Here is a 20665-nt window from a genome sequence, read left to right on the forward strand (position 1 = left end):
AATGGCAGGCCTCCGAAAACAAATTTCGCGCCTATGAAAACAAAATGACGTCACTTCTGTTTTTGACGGATATGACGTCAAATTATTTTTTCTTCCGCCGGAAGTGTTCCCTCCTCACACAGATGGCGCTAAGCCCCATGAACCGCCGGTAAGCAACCATGTTTTGTACGTATGGGCTTCTATGGAAGCTTCGCTACCAGGTATATTTACCTTGTAGGCACCAGCGAGCACCAGTAGCCGATTTCCTGCCTCACCGCGTGTGCTGTTTGTCCCGCGTTTCTCGACTGAAATTCTAAATGGCAACCTACAGCTGCGTACCGTTATGTAAGCAGTTCGTGTTCGTGCACAGTTCTGGCCGTAAGCGCGCTAAATTCAGCACGGCGTCCAGTGCACCCACTTGTGAATTCGTCCTGTTTGTGGCCGCGCGAACCGTTTATTCGTATTTCGCGGTACCGTAACAGTTAAGTAGCGCAGCTTTTATTCACCATTCACACAGTATATTCCAAGGAAAGGAAAGCGTTTTCCACACTAATGAGCCACAGCGAATCGTCGTAATGCGAGACTTAGATGGGCTGGTTGGTTGCTGGCTTGATGGAACATGGTTATAATGGCGCCTTTGAGGACGGGACACGGAAAGAATGCACGGAAGACGATCGTGAAGTCTACACAGAAATAATGCATGGAGGATCGGCGATTGTCCTGCGTGCATTCTTTCGGTGTCCCGTCCTCAAACGGGCTGTTATAACCGCGTTACCTCGTAATGACCTCCGAAACTGCCCTAAAACCATGTCGGCGACAACAGTCAGGATGGTATTCCTGGCAACAGTGGGTGCGACAAATCGGAGCGATCATCTGGCTGAATACTCTAGCTTTTGTGATATCACTTCGGCCGAAGTGGCCTCGCAAAACCGAGAATATTCGGCCGTGAGAGATCATGATTGCGTGGGCTTGCTACACAAGTACGCAAGGAATGTAAGGTGCACGTTAAAGAAATCCAGATGGTCGATATTAATGTGGAGTTTCCCACTACAGCGTGCCTCATAATAAAAGCGTTGTTAATTGCCCCTCTCAATGCTCCAAAATGTAATTTTTATAACAGTGTAAAATTACCGATTGTCTCTGTACTGCGTACGTAGAGCATATAAATGTCTTACTTGACAAAACTGCATTTATATTGTGTTGGCCCGTATTGTGTGGCAGTGTATTGTGTTGGCCCGTATATCTCTGAAGAAAAATGTGCGCGTTGACTCTGGTGACTGATGGGACAGATCTACGACAACGATGACACCATGATGTCATAACAAGGCACAATGAACAGGCTCGACACTTCGTTGGCCGAGATGACAACCAAGCGATCTGTTTCAGAAAAGAATGCTGATAATAGCGCATGCCGATGGCCATGGCATCCCGGACTAAGGAAGCCACCCACCAGAGGGCGACATGTTAAGATCGATGGCTTTATAATAAAGTTTATTTCATCATCATCAATACCGCAGATTTTTTTGCCAATTACTCGTTGTGGTTAGTGCCGTCACATCATCAAGAAGGATTATGTCGCGGACACTGACAGCCCCGACGCGCTTTTCTCGCCTCTTTTGTCAACAGTGCCAACTATGACTTTTGTGTTTTTAAATCTACGTACTTCTTACCCATAACGATTTAATGTTCGCAGCGGGTGACGTTTCCCCAACTCTATTCTGCGCAGTACTGCTGCTTTGCGCAATCAAAAATAAACACACTTAAACCGGTGTTGAAATCCACCATATACTGCAAAGAGCGCGCACAAGACATCAAAACGTCGTAACCATGAACAGGGAGCAAAAGCAATGAATCTCCTCCTACATACCGGACACATAATGACATGCCTTTTCGAATAACTGAGCAATTTATTTTTAGAAAACGGCAGGCACATCCCGCTATCTCGTTGCAGGGCGCAACTTCTTGACTCCCGCGACGTGAAACCATGGGGACCTGACGGGAAGCCAGCTTTTAGCTAAGGGGGCCGCGAAAGCTCCCTAGCGGCCTCCACGAACGCAGGCCGCTTTGCAAGCCGCCCTCGTCCTGAATCGGTTGGCGCCAGCCAGACACCGGCGCGGCGCTTCGCCCGCCGTAGACGTGGGCAGGCAACGCATCACCCCGTTTTCACCAAAGTCGGCGGCGAAGAAAGGAAACTTGAGCTGCCGGGAGTTGCACGTGGCCTGCGCCGGCGTCCGGCAGGCACGGACGGAGTCGTCCGAGCCCGCGCGCCGGCGCACACACGCGTCCAGGCAGCGACCGACGCTGGAAAACAGCTGGCCGTCCCTGGATGGGCACTTGCCCGACGGGAAGTTCCACCGGTGGCAGCCGCGACTGTCGAAGAACCATAGGTTGCTGCCGTTCACGACGTCGCCCCTGTGCACAGGAAGACGAGAGTCGATAGTCTGCACGGCGACCAGGGGGGGGGGGGATATTCTGCAGGAGTCTACCTACTGGACTGTCCACTTCGGCTGTCACCATTGACTGCCGCTTCACGAGCACGAAGGAGACTGGCTGGCACCTTCGCGCTCGTGAAGCAGCGGCCAATGGCGACAGCCGAAGTGAACAGTCCAGTAGGTGGACTCTTACAGAATACCCGCTGGTCTCGCCCACTGATGATGGGTTGACATCCAAATAGTGGGGATTACGACTAGAATTATATTGAAGGATGGAATATCGTGCGAAATTTTGGCTGATTCTGTTATTTCAGCTGATTCTGAGAATTCCAACGCAGGAGTGGTGCGCGAAAGTTGAGCATTTTACCTGAATTAAATAGCTAGCTGTCTGAGGACATGCCCGACTCGACGGAATTATGTCAAGGTTACCGTTAATAAATAAATACGCATATCCAACGCACATGTTTGAATATGTGTAAAGCGATGCTTCCGTGAACCAGTAAATTGAATGGTATAAAATAAGTGCAATCCGCTGAAATATCTTTATTGTCATACATCCAACGCGCAATAACATGTAAGATTTATTCACCACACAGGTTACAGCTTTAACGTCATGCAGTGTTTGTTTATGGGCTACAACGCGTGTGCTTACAAGCTACACAAGTTTTGCCAAAATGCAAACATTAGTTCATGCGAATGCACGCTGCGAGGAGTCAACAGTCACGCGATGTTTGACATTTGTCGTGGGAAGAATGGTAAGCAGAGGCGTACGCAGATAGAAGTAGATAGAAGAAGATAGAAAAGGGACCCGTTTGAGTCCTGCGTTCTCGGCGTAAACGAAAGCTGGCGTGCTCCCGTGCTTACGTGACACACGCGGCTATCCTTTGGCCAAGACAGCAGGAACAGTAGCCATTGTCAGGAAATTAGGGAGGGTTCACAAAGAAGCCGTCGCTTTAAAAGCGTCATTTAAAGCAGACGCAGAGGTTCAGACGCACGTATGTGCGCGCGCTGTACCTGTACAGTGACGCGATGTAGTTGCGTGGTAAGGATGGTCGATTAAGTATTTTATTCGATTAACGATTAATCATTCATCGTGTTAGCCTTTAATCGATTAATCGCTTTCCATGCAGGGTTTTTTATCGATTAATCGAAAATTTTGCCGGGCACCTTTCAAAAGGACTGAAACGCAGTTATCTACTTTTGTAGGACCCTGTTTTAATGTTTGAGAGGTGGAACCAAGTTTGAAGCACAAGTGTCTAAACGCATGATAAAGGAAATCTTTAACTATAGTTGGCACGATAACAAATATACCGGGTGTTCAAAATTAGGCTTTAGGAATTTTTTTAATCGCCTGTGGCAGGTAACATAGTTCTTATCATCGAGCTGGGCGGACATTGGTAGCACGAGAAATCAAAACACATTCAACTAATTAACAAAGATTCATAAATTACTTCTTAGTTAATTACTTTACGACACATATTGCAATTTACAAATTGTAGCTGGTGAGTTTGCAAGATGCATCCACTTGAAATTAATTTCAAGGATGACACCAGTTTGGATATATGCGCCCTCAAACTTGCCGTAAAAATTCACTGCTGTTCCACTTACTTTTTTTTACCAAAATGCTGTTTTATACATTGAAGCACAAAAGTAACTGGAACGCCCATGTATTTCGGCCCACACTTTGGAAAATAATCGCTGTGGCGCATCTATCCCGGCCACGGCGGCCATCATTTCGATGGGCGCGAAATGCGAAGACACCCGTGTGCTTAGATTTAGGTGCACGTTAAAGAACTCCAGGTGGTCGAAATTTCCGGAGTCGCCCACTACGGTGTGCCTCATAATCAGATCGTGGTTCTGGCACGTAAAGTCCCGTATTTTATACATATATGTGGCGCATCTTTGAACAGATGTCATAAAATTGCATGACTAGTTTGCTGACCTGCCACACGCGGAGAGCAGCGCCGTCTGCATGCACTTTGCGGCAGGTTTCCTGGTGCGAACGCACTGCCGCGAGCAGCCCAGAGCCGTGACGAATCGGTTCGGGCTCCGGTTGCAAACCTCGGCCCCGGCTCGGCCACTCAGTGCGACGCAGGCGTTGGCCGCCGGGTTGAAGAAGAACTCGCGTCGGGGTTTCAGGCAGAACTTATAGAAGACGCGCTGGCATCGGTCCGGCTTCTGCAGAGTTCGCGAAAACCAATGAGGCACAGTGAACATTGCGCCTCCAGACATTCCTGAGAGCATTACTGGCGTTCGAGAAAACCTGATGGCGCAGCCAACATGCCCAGCTGGCGTATTGCGAATTTCTTGCGTTATCGTATTCAATAAACGATGTTTACCGAGTTACCTGTATCACTGCCTACCAATTAAGAGAGCGTGACAGTATTTGAAGCATGAATTTTAAGCAGAGAACAGCCACAAATCTTAACTCACAACATGCGTCTAATGGCAAAGTCACTGATGTGATTGTACAGAAGTATGTAGCAGCAAACGCTCTACAGATGATCCTTCTTTCTAAAATATATGTCGCATCCGGTAGTTGTCAAGAAAGCCAACTTCCTCTAGAAACATAGGCCCCAAAGTTACAAAGTGTACGGCATGTGCCACACTCAGACACGCCGTACGAGTCAAGTCGTGTCGCTGAGCATTCTACTAAATTAGAATTCGCTCAAAGACGCCAAGTGAAGCCCCGACAAAAAGTGCAGCGAAATTAACGAAATTACGGCTCCAAACGGGTGTCTTGTTCGCACTAAAACTAGTGAAACTAGAGACCACGAATCACACATTGACCAGAAATGACCGGACACTTTCGACAATGTATGCTCGCTGCTTGCGTTACTTACTGCAGCGCACATAAACACGCTGGGTTCATTTCTGTGGTTTTATTGGGTACAAGGCAATATTGGGGCTGAAACATGATTAAAATTTGCACTTCGCATCTTTCGACAACATGTACTTTCCAGGCGATGAGGGTTGCCGTCAAACTTTGGCACCTGTCTTTGGCACCTGTCTGAACGCAGACCTGCCGTCACTAGTGATTCGCCTTGCCAATGCAGTACTCTGGGCACTAGAAAGCACGTAGAACCAGTTCGGACCATTTCAATAAGTCTGAAATATAGCGCAAGACAGGGGTAATTGGAGATCGCAGGGAGAGGCCTTCCTCCTGCAGTGGACATAAACATAGGCTGATGTTGATGATGAAATATTGCGTAATTATTGCTTTTAAAAGGGATTCTCACTGAAATTTACTGCTGTTTCTTTTTTTTTTCGTTCACTAAATGTCTTGAACTTCAAAACCTGATAAAAAGCACTCGCCAGCCTCTGAATGCCCTAAATATTTTGCTATAATAGCTTTCTGCAAACCATTCTAGGTCTAGTTTCTCGGGATGAGCTTGTGTTGACCGCCGCTGTAGCTTGGTGGTTATGGTGTAGCGCTGCTAAGCTCGAGGTCGGGGGTTCGATACCGTCTACGGCGGGCGCATTTCGATGGGGGCCAAATGCAAAGAACGCTAGTGTTCTTGAATTTAAGTGCCATATTCCCAATGGTCAAAATTCAACCGCACCCGCTGTGGTTGCTCATTGGCTATGGTGTTGGGCTGCTAAGCACGAGGTCGCGGGATCGTATCCCGTCCACGGTGGTCGCATTTCGATGGGGGCGAAATGCGAAAACGCCTGTGTACTTAGATTTAGGTGGACGTTAAAAAACACCAGGTGGACCAAATTATTCCGGAGTCCCTCACTACGGCGTGCCTCATAATCAGATCGTGGTTTTGGCTCTTAAAACACGATAATTTAATTTTTTAAGTTAATCCGCAGTCCCACACTATAAGGTGCGTCGCATAATCATATCGTGGATTTGGCACGAAAAAATCGTAGAATTTAAGTGATTGTATACGTGTCATGTCATCACGAAGCGTAAGGTTGTTAGTGGGAGCAGGTCGTAAAGTCTCGGCACAAGCTTGAGCTCGCTGCGTCATCTGTTGATTTGACACATCGGTTCGCGCAGAACTTAGCTGCGTAGGAGACGACCGAGTGACCCAGAGCGTGTACCAAGGCGTTTGATCTGCTCCCACGTGACCACCCCCATTTATCATGACGACGTGACGTGTACACATCCTGGGAAAATATACCGACACATGTTCGCAGAATAGCTATGAAGTAATTTGTTTGGGTCATTGCCTGTGACAGCATTGTTCTGCCTTTTCATATCTAAAAATGCAAGACGCGGGAATCACAACCATTAGAAATCGAAATCTCCAGCTAGCTAAATAAAAAATGACCAGTTAACTTTTTAATTGCTCACTTTATGGCGCACGTTGCAACTGCGAAATTGTAGCCGAGCAGTAGTGAAGTCATGTTTGCACAGCAGGAATCTTAAGACTAGCAGCACTTTCGAGATATCTAGCATCAAGGTTGGCTACCAAGTGCGTTGGCGTTACAGCTAATAGTTCCCCTGAAGAGCGTCAAGCAGGTGGATAAGACCCCAACTGTATCTCAAACGCATATTTTAGCAGAATTTAGGGAAGGGTATCTCGAAAGTGCAGCTAGTCTAATGATTAATGTTAAGCAGACATACTTGACTTCAATTTCCCAATGGAACAAGTAAAATAATTAAACAGCGCATTAGTGAACATTTTTAATTATTGCCCTAGAGATTATGATTTTCCGCGGCAAGTGACGTCCGCCTATTCGCATAATTCATATAGACAGGCCGAATCGTACGTGCTGTATGCTCCATGCGTATAAAAAATGTTAAAAAAACAGTACAGAGGTCAACACACTTGTCGAGAATCCACTCCAGAGGCCCAAAGCAGCTACCAAAGCTTAAGCCGACCACCAGGTCGAGAGAAATCAATGGATACTGTAAATGTAGTCACGCAACCTCACATACAGCCGATTTTGTGCCGTATGTCATCTACAGATATCGCCAGCACAGTCATGAGAACGTGGTTCGCGCGTTCTAGAGAAGTGTGTTGACCTCTATACACCTTAGGGCTCGTGGGGACGTTACGAAATTCCCCATCACATGGATACTCTGTTAACAAGCTCCCGTGATCCAGCTTTGGTTTGTAGCTAATCACGGCATGTACCAGATTGGTGATCTAGGCTTACCTCGTGCCGAGCGCTTGGATGAACGGCCGTGCCCTGCACGTCATTGCCTTCTGGAAGAACTGTGCCAGCGAACGTTGGCGTGGATGTGCGGGTTGTTGCAGGGGCCACTGAAGGCACCCTGACGTGCTCCTTCGGTGCATTTTCCAGCCTCGCCGCATCCTGGACCACCGGAGATCCCCCCGCCTTGTCCTGGCTTGGATTGGCTACAAACAGAATGCACTCGAATGCGCTAACCCTCTGGACCATGTATCGGCAGTAAGCGGCAATGTCAATTGGATCTTTACAAATTTCGGTAGTGCGAACTAATTTTAAAGGAAAGCAGAGCCGACCAGGAGACAATGTTGCTCCGACCGGTATACTGAGAAATAAAGCACGATATTGTTACGCGAAGGACAAGTCAATTAAACTTGAAACTATTTACAGATTATATTTACAGCAGCGGTTGCAGCCCTGACCGGTTGGATTTCCAGCGCGAGCCCAGTTCGTTCTTCCTCCTCTTTTCTCGAGTGATGGCGCCCGCGCGCCTTCGTTCAAACGACCAAATACAACACGCGTGCAGCATATTTCCCCGGCGGCAGAAGCGACATCTCCAAGCGTCTAAATATCATCACTGGGAGGGTGACACTTCTTCAGTCGTTTAACGTGCACGATATCATTGGACTGGGAAGCAGATGGGGCGTCAGGGGCGATTTTGCAGGTGACGCAAGTCACGGCACGAATCGCTCGGTATGGGCCTGTGTAGCGAGACAGCAGTTTTACATGCGAAGCATTTCTTTGCTGAACATCTTGCCACTTTGACAGTATGAATCTATATCTATGTATCTAGCTGCGTACGTCCTGGTGCTCCCATGGTCGTATCGCTTAACTTGGTATTTACCAAAATTGGCATACAATGAGAAGAGTGTACGACGAACATAAATGATAGGTCATGACATGAATGTCATGACATGCGTGTCACTGTTGGTCATGACAACTGACCCAGCGAAAAAGACTTGCCACTCAAAAACCACTGAAAGGGGTCCGGACATGGGTACTAAGGGAAGAAAACACTAAAGGATGGTGGTAGAAGCCATAGTCATGAGCATGACTGAGCAAAAATGGCAATGACTCAGTGAGAAATATTAACACTCACAAAGGACTTAACGTGGGTACTAACTGAAGGAAACACTAAAGGATGATGGCAGAAGTCATAGTCATGAGCAAGACTCTGCAAAAATTACAAGACAGCAAAAAAAGATTACCTAACACTCAAAAACCAATGAAATGTGTTCTGACCTGGGTACTAAGTTAAGAAATATTAAAGGTGGATGGTAGAATTCATAGTCATGAGCATGAATTTGCAAAAATGATACTGACTCAGCGAAAAAGAAAGCACTCAGAAAGCACTGAAATGGGTTCTGACGTGGGTAGTAAGTGAAGGAAACACTAAAGGATGGTGGTAGAAATCATAGTCATGAGCACAGCTAAGCCTTTCGCCTTAAGGTCTCCTAGCCGTTGCTAAAGGGACTCCTAAGGACTCATGACGTGAATGTCATGACATGCGAGTCAGGTAGGTCATGAAAGAGCCGCCTACATATTAGTCATGATCGTTTCGTTAACTTGGTAGGCTCCCCGCACATTGATTCGGGTAACATCGATTCCCACAGGGCGTGGGATCTGCCGGCTTTTCTTCGCAGGACTCTTTCGGCCAAGAAAGCCAACTAGCCTCAGGATATTTAGATTCCTTTAGTAGCCCGAGTTGCCTGATGAAGGTTTGATCCATCCGGTACAGACATGTCTTCTTCAAAGCGGCATTCAGACAAGAGAGCGCGATGATATTCGGAAGTCAAAAATGGGCTTTACATACCGTGATACGTGCAACCCGTGTGACAACCATCAAAACGTTTGCTCAAAATCACCTGTCACAAGGGACCTTAAACTTGAACGTTAGCTCAGAACCTTATGTGAACATCCAAACAAAATCCATCCCGGGAACGAACAAATTTGTTAGCCTCGGCGAAAAACAAGGTAGTCATCAACACACCTAAATGTTATCACATCAACACGATCCAAGGTGGAATTAAACGAGCACTCTACCATACTTAAATATCGCTAAGAACCCGTGAAACCCTACAGCATATCATAATCATCATTATGAGCCTATTTCTATCTACACTGCAGGACGAAGCCCTCTCTCAGCGATGTCCAATTACCCAGGTCTTGCGCTAGCTGATTTATACTTGCGCCTCCAAATTTACTATTCACCATCCCAGCTAATTTTCTGCCGTCCTAGACTGCGCTTCCCTTCGCTTGGCACCCATTCGGTAACTAACGGTTCACCGGTTATCTGCCCTACGCATTACATGGCCTGCCAAGCTCCATTTTTTAATCTTATGTCAACTAGAATAACGGCTATTCCCGTTCGCTTTCTGATACACAATGTTCTCCTGCTGTCTCTTAACGCTACGCCTACGATTTTTTGTGCCATCGCTCTCTGCATGCTCCTTAACTTGTTCTCGAGCTTCTTCGTTAACCTCCAAGTTTCTGCCCCATATGTTAGCAACCGTAGAATGGCATGACCGTACACTTTTCTTTTTAACGACAGTGGTGAGCGTCCAGTCATGATTTAGTAATTGCCTTCCGTGTGCACTCCAACCTATTTTTGTTCTTCTGTAAATTCCCTTCTCACCATCAGGGCCCCCTGTAAGTAATTGACCTAGATAAACATACTCCTGCACATACTCTAGAGGGTGACTGGCGATCATGAATTCTTGTTCACTTGGGCTTTTGAACATTATCTTTGTTTCCTGCATATAATCGTGAACCGTACTCTAACACTTTCTCGGTCAAGGTCCTAAATCATTCGTTTCAGTTAATTTCCAGTGTTGCTGAACAGGACAATGTCATCTGCGAACAGAAGGTTGTTGAGATATTCGCCGTTGATTCTCACTCGGCGAATATCTCAAGAACCGCCAGCCTATACACACCCTTATTTTTGCGCGAGAACGCCATCTTTCCACAAAATTAGGGTTGAAGCCAAACAAGCAGACAGAAGCTCCAGGAACTCCCTCACAAAAACTCCGCACTTGCCCATAAACCTCTGCTCATGATTGGTGTTTCTTCGCAGCTACCGGGGGGCGATTCCGACTTCTGCCTTAAAATCACCAATGGAGGCACGTGCAACAATTTATCTCAGTCTGAAATGAGACTGCCAACAATATTTTATTGTTTCCACTACAATGAACTGCGTTGAAAGCCTTACACAGCGTACCAAAGCAGTCGTGTTGCAGTGCGGCCGCGAACAAACAACGCAGAAAAGAAGCGAGATATGTGACTATAAAAGAGGATTAACCGCGGTAACTGTCTTACAACAGTTGGACACCTCAACCGCTGTTTTTGCGAAAGGAATGGTGAAAAAAGACAGAGTGGAAGCTTCAGCTTCTACTACCTTTGCCTTTTACTTATAGCTTCTACAAAGGGTGAAGGTATCTTTGAATTGTCAGAGAGAAGTGAGCAACCTAAAAAAACTAAATACAGCAGTACCCATCTCTCGATGACTGACAATGGTATGCGGTTAGCATTCAGAGAATCTAGCGACGCACTCTAATACTGAAGCTGCGTTAATTTCAAGTATGTAGCGGTCTTCCTGATACTTCCGTTGCTTCGGGTACATCCCTCATACACTGTATGTGGTATCAGCCCACTTTCCTATGGCACTCAATTGTGCGGGTCACCCATAAGAATAACCGTATGCTGATTTCACGGTGACGCAGTGACGATGATAGAATGCCGATGAAGGAATGTGGTCAATGGAGCGACAAATGCAGTATGACGACAATGGCATGAGGATAATGAGATGGTGATTCTGAAATGATGACGACATTGTGAGTACGGCAGCGTGATGAGGGCAGCATGTGGACATTGGGGTCACGACAACCGGATGACGGAGCTGGACTGACAACGAAGGCATGACCACGATGGCATTAAAACCATGGTATGAAGACAAATGCATGACAGCGACTGTTTAACGCCGCCACAATGGCATCGAATTCGTGATAACGGCAGTATAATCGCAATTGAATGACGATAGCGTGAATACGATAGAATGAAGTGACGTTGGCAGTATGACCATGGTGGTATGACGGCAATGCATTGACGTTTCTGAAGTGATGATGATGGCAAAATAACAGTGTGACGACGACAGCCTGACGACAATGATATGACGACGACTGTGTGTGACGACGATTGCATGACGAAAACGACATGGAGACAGTCGGATGAAGAGATTAGAATGACGACGGAACGAGCATGACAACATCACGACGACGGTATGACGACGACCGTAGGATTACGATCGCACGACGACAGTTTGAGGACAATAGGTTGAGGCAGAGTGTATCATATGGCGTACGATGACAATGGGAAGGCCATGACGGCCTCACGACGAAGGTATAGGAAACAAATTGATGATGACTGTGTGACGACAATGGCCTGATGACAGATGTAATGCAGAGATTTCGGATGACAGAGCTTGAATGACGATGTTGCAATGAGCACGACGACATCATGACCACAAACACATACCTAGCGGTCAAAAATATTACACGATTTGGGCTACTAAAAGACGAAGGCAGTACTATTGCGGCGGCATGACGACGATGCGATCACGTTTATGAAGTTACGACTATGGCAAAACGATAGCGTGATGACGACGGTATGACGACAAAGATAGGACGGCTACTGTGTAACGACGAAAGCGAAATGACGACGGAATGACAACGATGGCATGACGTGAGTCGGATGACAAAGCCTGAATGACGAGGATGCAACGACCGCGACGGCATCACGTCCTCGAGCATGCATCCAGTCACTCAAAGCTATTGAGCATGGATTACCGAGTCGACGTAGAAGGCGTGACGACGTCGTCATGACGAGAGTCAGACGACAAGGCCAGGGTGGATCGACCATGCCGCCATGACAATCAGCATACCTAGTAGCCCAAGCTAAATGAAAGCTTGGGCCTACTGGATTCGGCGTTGGAGGCATGACAACGACGGCATAACGAGATTGAAATGACGAAGCGCAATGACGACGGTGGAAATACCGCGACGCCATCACGACCACGAGCCATGCATACCGGGTGGCCCAAGTTCGCAGACAACTTGGGTCACTGGGTCGGCGTAATTGCATAGATAGATGGATGGATAGATAGACAGGCTGAAACGCCTGAAGTAGGCGTTCTATCTCTCTTTCACGCTTCTTCTCAATTAGTGGGCGAAAAACGACGAAGACAGGATCGGAGAGTAGCAGGACTTACGTCCTCTTACAATGGTGTCCTCGTCGTTTTGCGCCGCTTTTTCCTACAAATCAGTGCGCGTGCACAGACTGGCTTAGCCTTCGACACCAAAGTTTAGTGCGAGAGAGAGCTCAGCGTACCTGCGGAGGCGGCGCCGTGCACCTTGGCATCCCCGAACGATGGCGTGGGCCACGTCGCCGGCAGCGAGTGCATCAGGGCCAACGAGACGGCGCCGATGAAAAGCGCCGAGGAGAGTGCCATCAGCGCCAGGCACAGGGCGCGCACCCAGTGGACGCTGGGCACCATGGGTGTCGCCCTCGCTCGAGAAGGATCGGCCGGCGATCAGGGACTCCGTGTCCGCGAAGCCATACTGGTTAACGCCGGACAACGAAGAGTCCGGTCGCGACGAGCGTCTCGTCCTCCGCGATCGCTGCTCGGGCACGCTGGTCCCACTGCGAACTACGTTACGGTTGGCGGTGGCCGCTTCGCACTCGGAGCAGTCGAGCCGCGGCTCACGCCTCCGTCCGGCGAGGTAGCGCTGCCAGATCCGCTCGGTGTCTTCGGAAAGCGTCGACTGGCTGCCGCACGAATAGCTGTCGACAGACGACATCCCTCTGGCTAGATGATTGACGTCTGCTGAAGCTGCGGGCGAATGCCGATGCTGTGAGGCGGTGCAACTGACGGTTGTGACACGCGCTCGAAGCTCGCGGTCTAGCTTCTCATTCTTCTTTACCGCCGACCGCGTCAGTCAACCATATCCATAAACTTAAAAAAAAAATGAAGTGTCACCCATAACGCGATGTATTACGATTACTTCCTACAATAGCTTACCTAACTACTACTAGATTCAGGAGATATTCAATTATTCAAGACTTCTTGAACCCAGCTGTAGCTAATTTCTCAGAATATCGACACCTCCTATTCCCTTGGCCCAAAAATTCCTTTCACACCAGAAAAACTGAAGTCATCTTTACCCGATTACGTATTAAACTTCTATCGTCACAGGGCTGGTCTGGTGCCCTCCTCCTTGTGCCCTTTCTGTGGAAAAGATGATACAATAGATCATTCTTTTCATATTCTGCCGCCGTTTTTCTTCTTTAAGGAAAAATATTCTAGAATCAAAATTTACACGGCTTGGTTTAAGCTTTTCTATTCTACACATCCATTCTTTAGGAGCCGCCTCTCTTGGAAAGTGCCGCAGGGATATTTGCTCAGCCGTGGAAGAATTTATAAGTGCTTCAAATAGGTTTTCGTGAATTATTAAATATTTTAGTTTTGTTCATTTTCTCCAGTTAGCTTTACCGATTTTAGTATTAAAAAAGATTGCCTAATTCCATCCAAATCTTGGCCAATCCCCCGCAGTGGGTATGCGCCATCAGATAACCCATACCATACCATACCATACCATAACGCGATGCACAGGCGTGATAGTTGGCGCCAGTATAATATGTGGAGCAATTGTTTAACTTACTTAATTTCCGCACCGCGCTGTTTTTGAACGCTAAACACAGAATTGGGCGAGCGATTGTCGGGGGCTTCCATATGTTAACAACACGTGGAAGTGAATGCTTGAGCAATCCATCAATAACGCTAATCCCGGGTGACATTGATTTAATGCGTGGCACAGAAAAAGGAAGTGATGGAGAGGCGCATGTGTTATCTTCAAGTGTAAGGGAATTCAGTCATACGTTTATTTCCTGTAAATGTAACGCTACAGTTGTTAGGTGGCGCTCCTGCTTATGTTCGACTCTATGTGTTGTGTTCAAAGCAGCGGACGGTACAAAACTAAGTATGTTCGACTAACTTGCCCCAGTTGTAGCTCTTCTAACTTTCGCACTGTTTCGTATGTCATCGGCTGGAACAAAATTTGCTGATGCGGGCAACCAATCTGCCTTTGAGACTAATAAAAAAGCATTAGTCTGTGCAGGTGGAGAGACACGGCTTATCTTTACTTTCTTTACCTATAGTGAGAGAAAGCGAGAGAGAGAAATGAGATTGGAAAGGCAGGGGCGTTAACCGAAAGGGAGGTTTCTGGTTTGCTACCCTACATTTGGGATATAGTAGGCCTCATTTACATTATTTCATCTCGGGCCTAGTTAATAGGTCAGCTGCAGATCGTGTTGTTAGCCATTCATAATCCTCCAGGTGCATTTTGTTTTGTTGTATCATCGGCTGGAGCACAGTAATAGGCGCAGTGAATATTGGACAGCTTCTTGCGGCATTGGTTGTAGTAAAAATTAACACTATACGTGCGGCGCCATGTGTGTCAAGACGAAAATTGCATTCATTGTAATGCACGAAATATATATTTATTTTTTATTTATTTAAATACCTTCAAGGCCCAGGGGGCGTTACAGAGGGAGTGGTATAAAAAAAAAAGTCATAATGCAGCGAAAATAAAAGTAATGGTATCCAGCAACGGAAAAGCGTATGTTTAAGCGAAATACATGATCATATTGGCAACAAGGCAGATTAGGCAAATACATTGTTTTCTACGGCAGCTTAAAAAAAATTTAAACGTGTTAGAAATATCGGCAACACAGGCTGCTAGGTGGTTCCAATGCAAGCCGTCCTTGGCGCAAAAGAAAACAATATTGTGTACACAAAAGAATGCACTATCGTATACAGCCGCGAAAAAGTGAGTTTGGGTGAAATGCAAATCAGATTAGGAACAAGACAGATTAGGCGAACAAATAGTTTTCAGCGGCAGTTCTAAATAAACACGTGTCAGATATATTGGCAACAGAGGTGGGCAGGTGGTTTCAATCGCTAGCCGTCTTCGGCACAAAAGAGTTAAAGTGCGCATTAGTCCGGCAATATGGAATGCGCACCTTACGGCGATGATCTGTGTGAGGTGATATGCACTGACAATTGGGCGAGTTGGTACGGATGCATGGGTTCAGAACGGCGCAACAAGGAAGACGAACAGACGAAAGAACACACGAACACAAGCGCCGACTCACAACTAAGGTTTATTCCACATCACAGAGCAGATTTTTACACACACGTGGCCACACACAACGCAAAAAGAACAACTAAAAAACCAGAACACGTTAACCATTCAGGCACAGGATTTCTTTATCCTGTAGCGCAATACAGGGACAGCTGATACAAGACTTTTTTATTTTGAATGTTCCATGCTTCGATTACTTCCCGCCAGGGGCGTAGCCAGGGGGGGGGGGGGTTGGGGGGGTTCGAACCCCCCCCCCCGGAATTTGTTCCTCAACCCCCCCCCCCCCCCCAACTTACCCAGCTTTTTTTTCGTCGCTTCGCGCTGACATAATTCATGAAACCGGTGCTACTATCACAATTTCATTCCTGGGCGCTTCCGTTTGGGTTGGTAATTTACAGATAATCATGTCTGAATATGGAAAAAACTGTCACAGTGTTTGTTAAGGCTTTGACACTCTGTGAAGTTTTGGGCGAGAATGTGGCGGCCGCATTCTGAAGCAACAAATGCGCAACAAATGAAGCAACAAATGCGGCAGCCGCATTTTAGATGATGGCGAGAACGCTCGAGGCCCGTTTACTTAGATTTAGGTGCACGTTAAACACCCCAGGTGGTCAAAATCTCCGGTATACATTTCCGCCGCTTCCCTTCAGGTGCCGGTTAGGCCGCGCTCGCGCAGGATCTTAGGCTACGTTCACACTTGGTCTCGAAGCTGTCGGAAGTGGCAAAATCTTGCAAAAATCCGCCCGCCTAGGTGGCAAAACAGGCAGAAAAACAGGCTGCGAGCCAAATTGGTCTCGGGCCGATTTTTTTCGCCATGGCGAAGCGGAAACGCGGCGGAAAGTCGTTCTGCTTCACTGGAAGCTACACTAGCATGTAAAAACCGGTCGTAAAATTGAACATGGCACCAAAAGTGTAGGCTGTAATGCTGGTCGACGCGATCAAGAACCAGCCCTTGCTCTACGACAAGAGTGGCACTAAAACGTACTGTCAGCAATACTCGCGATAGTATTTAACGTCGCGCGACCGGAGGTGCGGCAACGAAGGCTTGGCGTGACCCAACTTCTAACACTTTAGCAAAGCCAGGCGAACCCACCACCGCCGTTTCTGAGGTGTCCGCGTCTTCCGTTTATTCATTGTCCATTTCTAGAAAACAAGTAGGTAGAAGTATAAAAGCCATTTCTTCTTTCACTTCCATGGCAGACAATTGTTAGGCAGATTCCTCGTTGGCGCTCCATAATTCTCCTGGCACGTGTACGGTATGTTGCAGAAGTCGCGGGGTGCTTTTCTCGTCGCGACGATAGATTGAGAGCGTAGGTCTCACGTAGGACGCGCAGGCTTTGGCGAGCCCCAACACAAGGGCCAGCCCGGGTTTTAGCTGTGGTGTTCCCGTTGCCCCTTTGTTGTCCTGGAGGGGCCGACAATACGAAATGATGAAATGTTATTACAACTTGTAAATAAAAGCTATTAAAGAAATATTATCACGCCTAGGCACCAACCTGTGACTCAGCGCTACCGCGCCCTTGTGAGGAGAATTACGGAACGCCAACGAGGAATTTACCGAAGGTCGCAGATAACATGCGAAGTTGCGTAAAATGATGAATTTTGATGACGGTACGTGGGTCAATGAATGAACATACCGCTCGAAATAATGCGATATAATGAGCGCCACCATGCCGACAAACGTACGCAGACTAGATGGATCTGGACGAAAACGGCAGCGGCGGCCGCGGCGTTAGCAAAACAAATGTGAACAACTTGGACAGGCACGGAAAAAATTTTCCGGCCGCTTTGGCCTTTCCGCCCGCTTGCCGCTTCCCAAGTGTGAACGTAGGCTTAGTCTGCGCGAGAAACGTCTCTTGTTTGCGATTGTGCCCCTACGGAAGGCTGGTAATCACTGTTGTGTTGTTGAATCCCAAACCAGCTATTACGGAAGGCTGGTAGTTGCTGTTTTGTTGTGGAATCCCAAACCAGCAATGTACACACGAAGGGGTTGATGACAGCAGTGAAATTCCACCGACTCGCAACAGTATGCACGAAACAGACAGCCGACAAGCATGAATTACTGCTGTGCGCAGTACAGCGTGAGTAAACTCTTATTGCACGCGCTGACAGTTCTCGTCGGAGTTCACGCCTCCTGAGAAATTGATTAAGTGCACTATGCACTAAACAAGACTGGAGTTCATTCCTGCATCAATAGTACACCAATCAGTCGAGATTCTGTGAGGTACAAGGCCGCTTCCTGTTTGCACCGGCGTAAGTGAAGCAGAAATGAGTTGCACGCACTACTTAAAATGCGTACACATGCCATATCTATGCTGTGCGGTGAAATATTGTCACGTTTAATGAAGAGGCGACTTCTAAAAGAGGCCGTTAAGGTAAGTCCGAGTCGCCAAAGGGGCAGCGCAGCACCGACAAAAGACCAAGGCGCTAGCTCGTGCACAAGACTGTCCTCGTCTTCTTCTGGGAGCAAGTGGCACAAGCGCGTGGCATTACCCCTCCTCCCAGAAGAGCATCGACTCGATGCTAAACAAAGCATGGACGGGCAGAAAGACTTGTCCCAGGAGAAACGTAATGGTCCGGAAACCACGGCTATTGTGGTGTGCAATATGGTTTTAACCGCACTACGTGCACAATCTCGGGCCGCGGTTGTCGGCGTCGTGCTGGCTGGGTGCCGTCAGGAAGGACTTCATAATTGAGGTCACTTACTCGCCGAAGCACTTTGTAAGGGCCGAAGTACCGACTGATAAGTTTTTCCGAAAGGCCTTTACGGCGGACGGGGGTCCAAACTAACACTTGGTCACCCGGTTGGTACTCAACTTGTCGGTGGCGGAGGTTGTAGTGTCGCGCGTCAATACACTGTTGTTTCCTGATGTTCACGCGAGCCAGTTGGCGTGCTTCCTCGGCACGTTGCACGAAACGCTCAGTGTCTTCATCAAGATTGTCAGAAGTGTCACATGGTAACATGGCTTCTAACATCGTCTGCACTTCACGACCGTAAACAAGAGCAAAAGGCGTGAAGCGTGTGGTCTCTTGCGTAGCGGTGTTGTACGCAAACGTGACGTATGGTAGGACTTCGTCCCACGTCTTATGCTGCACGTCTATGTACATCGACAGCATGTCGGTCATTGTTTTGTTAAGCCTTTCAGTCAAGCCATTTGCTTGAGGGTGATAGGCAGTCGTCTTTCGGTGCGTGGTGTAACTCAGCTGAAAAACTTCTTCAAGCAGCCTTGCCGTAAACGCCGCTCCTCGATCCGTGATGACACAGGATGGGGCGCCATGACGTAGTACGATGTTCTGTACGAAAAACTGTGCAACCTCAGAAGCTGTGCCTTTAGGAAGAGCCTTTGTTTCAGCATAGCGGGTTAAATAGTCCGTGGCGATAATTATCCACTTGTTTCCGGAAGTAGACAACGGAAACGGGCCCAGGAGGTCCATGCCGACTTGATCGAAGGGCCCTCGAGGCGGTTCGATAGGATTCAGCAATCCCGCAGGCTTCACATTCGGCGACTTTCGGCGTTGGCATTCACGGCAGGCTTGGACGTATCGTTTAACACAAGTGGCGAGTTTCGGCCAGTAGTACGATTTTCGTACCCTGGCAAGGGTTCGAGTGAAACCCAAGTGGCCAGAAGCAGGCTCGTCGTGGCATGCGAACAGGATTTCATCACGAAGCTCTGTGGGTACGACCAAAAGATAGGTGTTGTTGCTGGCAGCAGAATTCTTCTTGTATAGGATGCCCTGCCGTAAACAAAACGACGACAAACCTCGAGCAATTTGCGGGGGCAGAGTGACGTTGCGGCCTTCTAGATGTTCAATTATGGGGCGCAATTCACAGTCTGCTCGCTGCCGTGTCGATACGTCTGTCCCGCTTATGGCGCCAAGAAAAGCGCTGTCGTCTTCGATGTGTTGATCGGCAGATTCAACAGGTGCGCGCGACAATGTGTCGGCATCGTCGTGTGTGCGGCCGGACTTGTACACGATGGTCACGTCGTATTCCTGCAGGCGCAGGCTCCACCGTGCCAGTCGTCCAGAAGGGTCTCTTAGGTTTGCCAGCCAGCATAAGGAGTGATGATCCGTCACGACCTTGAATGGGCGGCCATAGAGGTAAGGTCGAAACTTGGCAAGTGCCCATACGACGGCAAGACACTCTTTCTCCGTGGTAGTGTAATTGGACTCGGGTCGTGATAGGGTGCGACTGGCGTAAGCTATGACCCTTTCGTCGTTCTCCTGCCGCTGTACGAGCACCGCACCCAGACCGACGTTACTGGCGTCGGTATGAATTTCTGTTTCGGCGTCCTCGTCGAAATGTCCAAGAACCGGGGGTGATGCCAGGCGATGTCGAAGCTCGGCGAAAGCTGCTTCTTGTTCAGAGCTCCAGATGAACGGCGTGTCGTCTCTAGTGAGACGAGTAAGTGGTGCAGCAATTTTAGAGAAATTGCGTATAAAGCGCCGGTAGTATGCGCACAATCCCAGGAAGCGTCGAACGCTTTTCTTGTCTGTAGGAGTCGGAAAAGCAGCTACAGCGGCAGTTTTCTCGGGATCGGGACGGACGCCTTCTGCGCTCACGACATGACCAAGAAACTTCAATTCTTCATAACCGAAGTGACATTTCTGAGGCTTTAACGTGAGGTTAGCCGATCGGATTGCCTCGAGCACTTGCCGCAGTCGCTTAAGATGTCCGGAGAAGCTGCCTGAAAATACGACCACATCATCCAGGTAGACGAGACAGGTTTGCCATTTTAGGTCAGCGAGCACCGTGTCCATCATCCGTTGGAAGGTTGCCGGAGCAGAGCACAACCCGAACGGAAGTACTCGGAACTCGTAAAGTCCATCCGGAGTGACAAAGGCTGTTTTCTCCCGGTCACGCTCGTCTACCTCTATTTGCCAGTACCCACTTTTCAAGTCAAGGGAGGAAAA

General features: G+C 48.0%; 1 protein-coding gene across 1 annotated transcript; it reads right to left on the bottom strand.

Moving 5' to 3' along the window:
* Positions 1 to 1976: 1976 nt before the first annotated feature.
* Positions 1977 to 13458, bottom strand: LOC119448459 (uncharacterized). Its single transcript, XM_037711751.2, has 4 exons — positions 12939 to 13458; positions 7524 to 7726; positions 4354 to 4589; positions 1977 to 2391 (listed from the first exon to the last, which is right to left on the bottom strand). The coding sequence occupies exons 1-4, from the start codon at positions 13102 to 13104 to the stop codon at positions 2016 to 2018; spliced, it is 981 nt and encodes a 326-aa protein (XP_037567679.1). The 5' UTR covers positions 13105 to 13458; the 3' UTR covers positions 1977 to 2015.
* Positions 13459 to 20665: the final 7207 nt, after the last annotated feature.

Source organism: Dermacentor silvarum, chromosome 4 (genome assembly GCF_013339745.2).
Source record: "Dermacentor silvarum isolate Dsil-2018 chromosome 4, BIME_Dsil_1.4, whole genome shotgun sequence".
NCBI lineage: Eukaryota > Metazoa > Arthropoda > Arachnida > Ixodida > Ixodidae > Dermacentor > Dermacentor silvarum.

Excerpts from the sequence above, each read along its gene's own strand:
- LOC119448459 (XM_037711751.2), bottom strand. The coding sequence starts at position 13,104 with ATGGTGCCCAGCGTCCACTGGGTGCGCGCCCTGTGCCTGGCGCTGATG. Across the intron at positions 7,727-12,938 it reads GCACGGCGCCGCCTCCGCAG|CCAATCCAAGCCAGGACAAG; the intron begins GTACGCTGAGCT and ends TTCTGTTTGTAG. Across the intron at positions 4,590-7,523 it reads ATCCAAGCGCTCGGCACGAG|AAGCCGGACCGATGCCAGCG; the intron begins GTAAGCCTAGAT and ends CGAACTCTGCAG.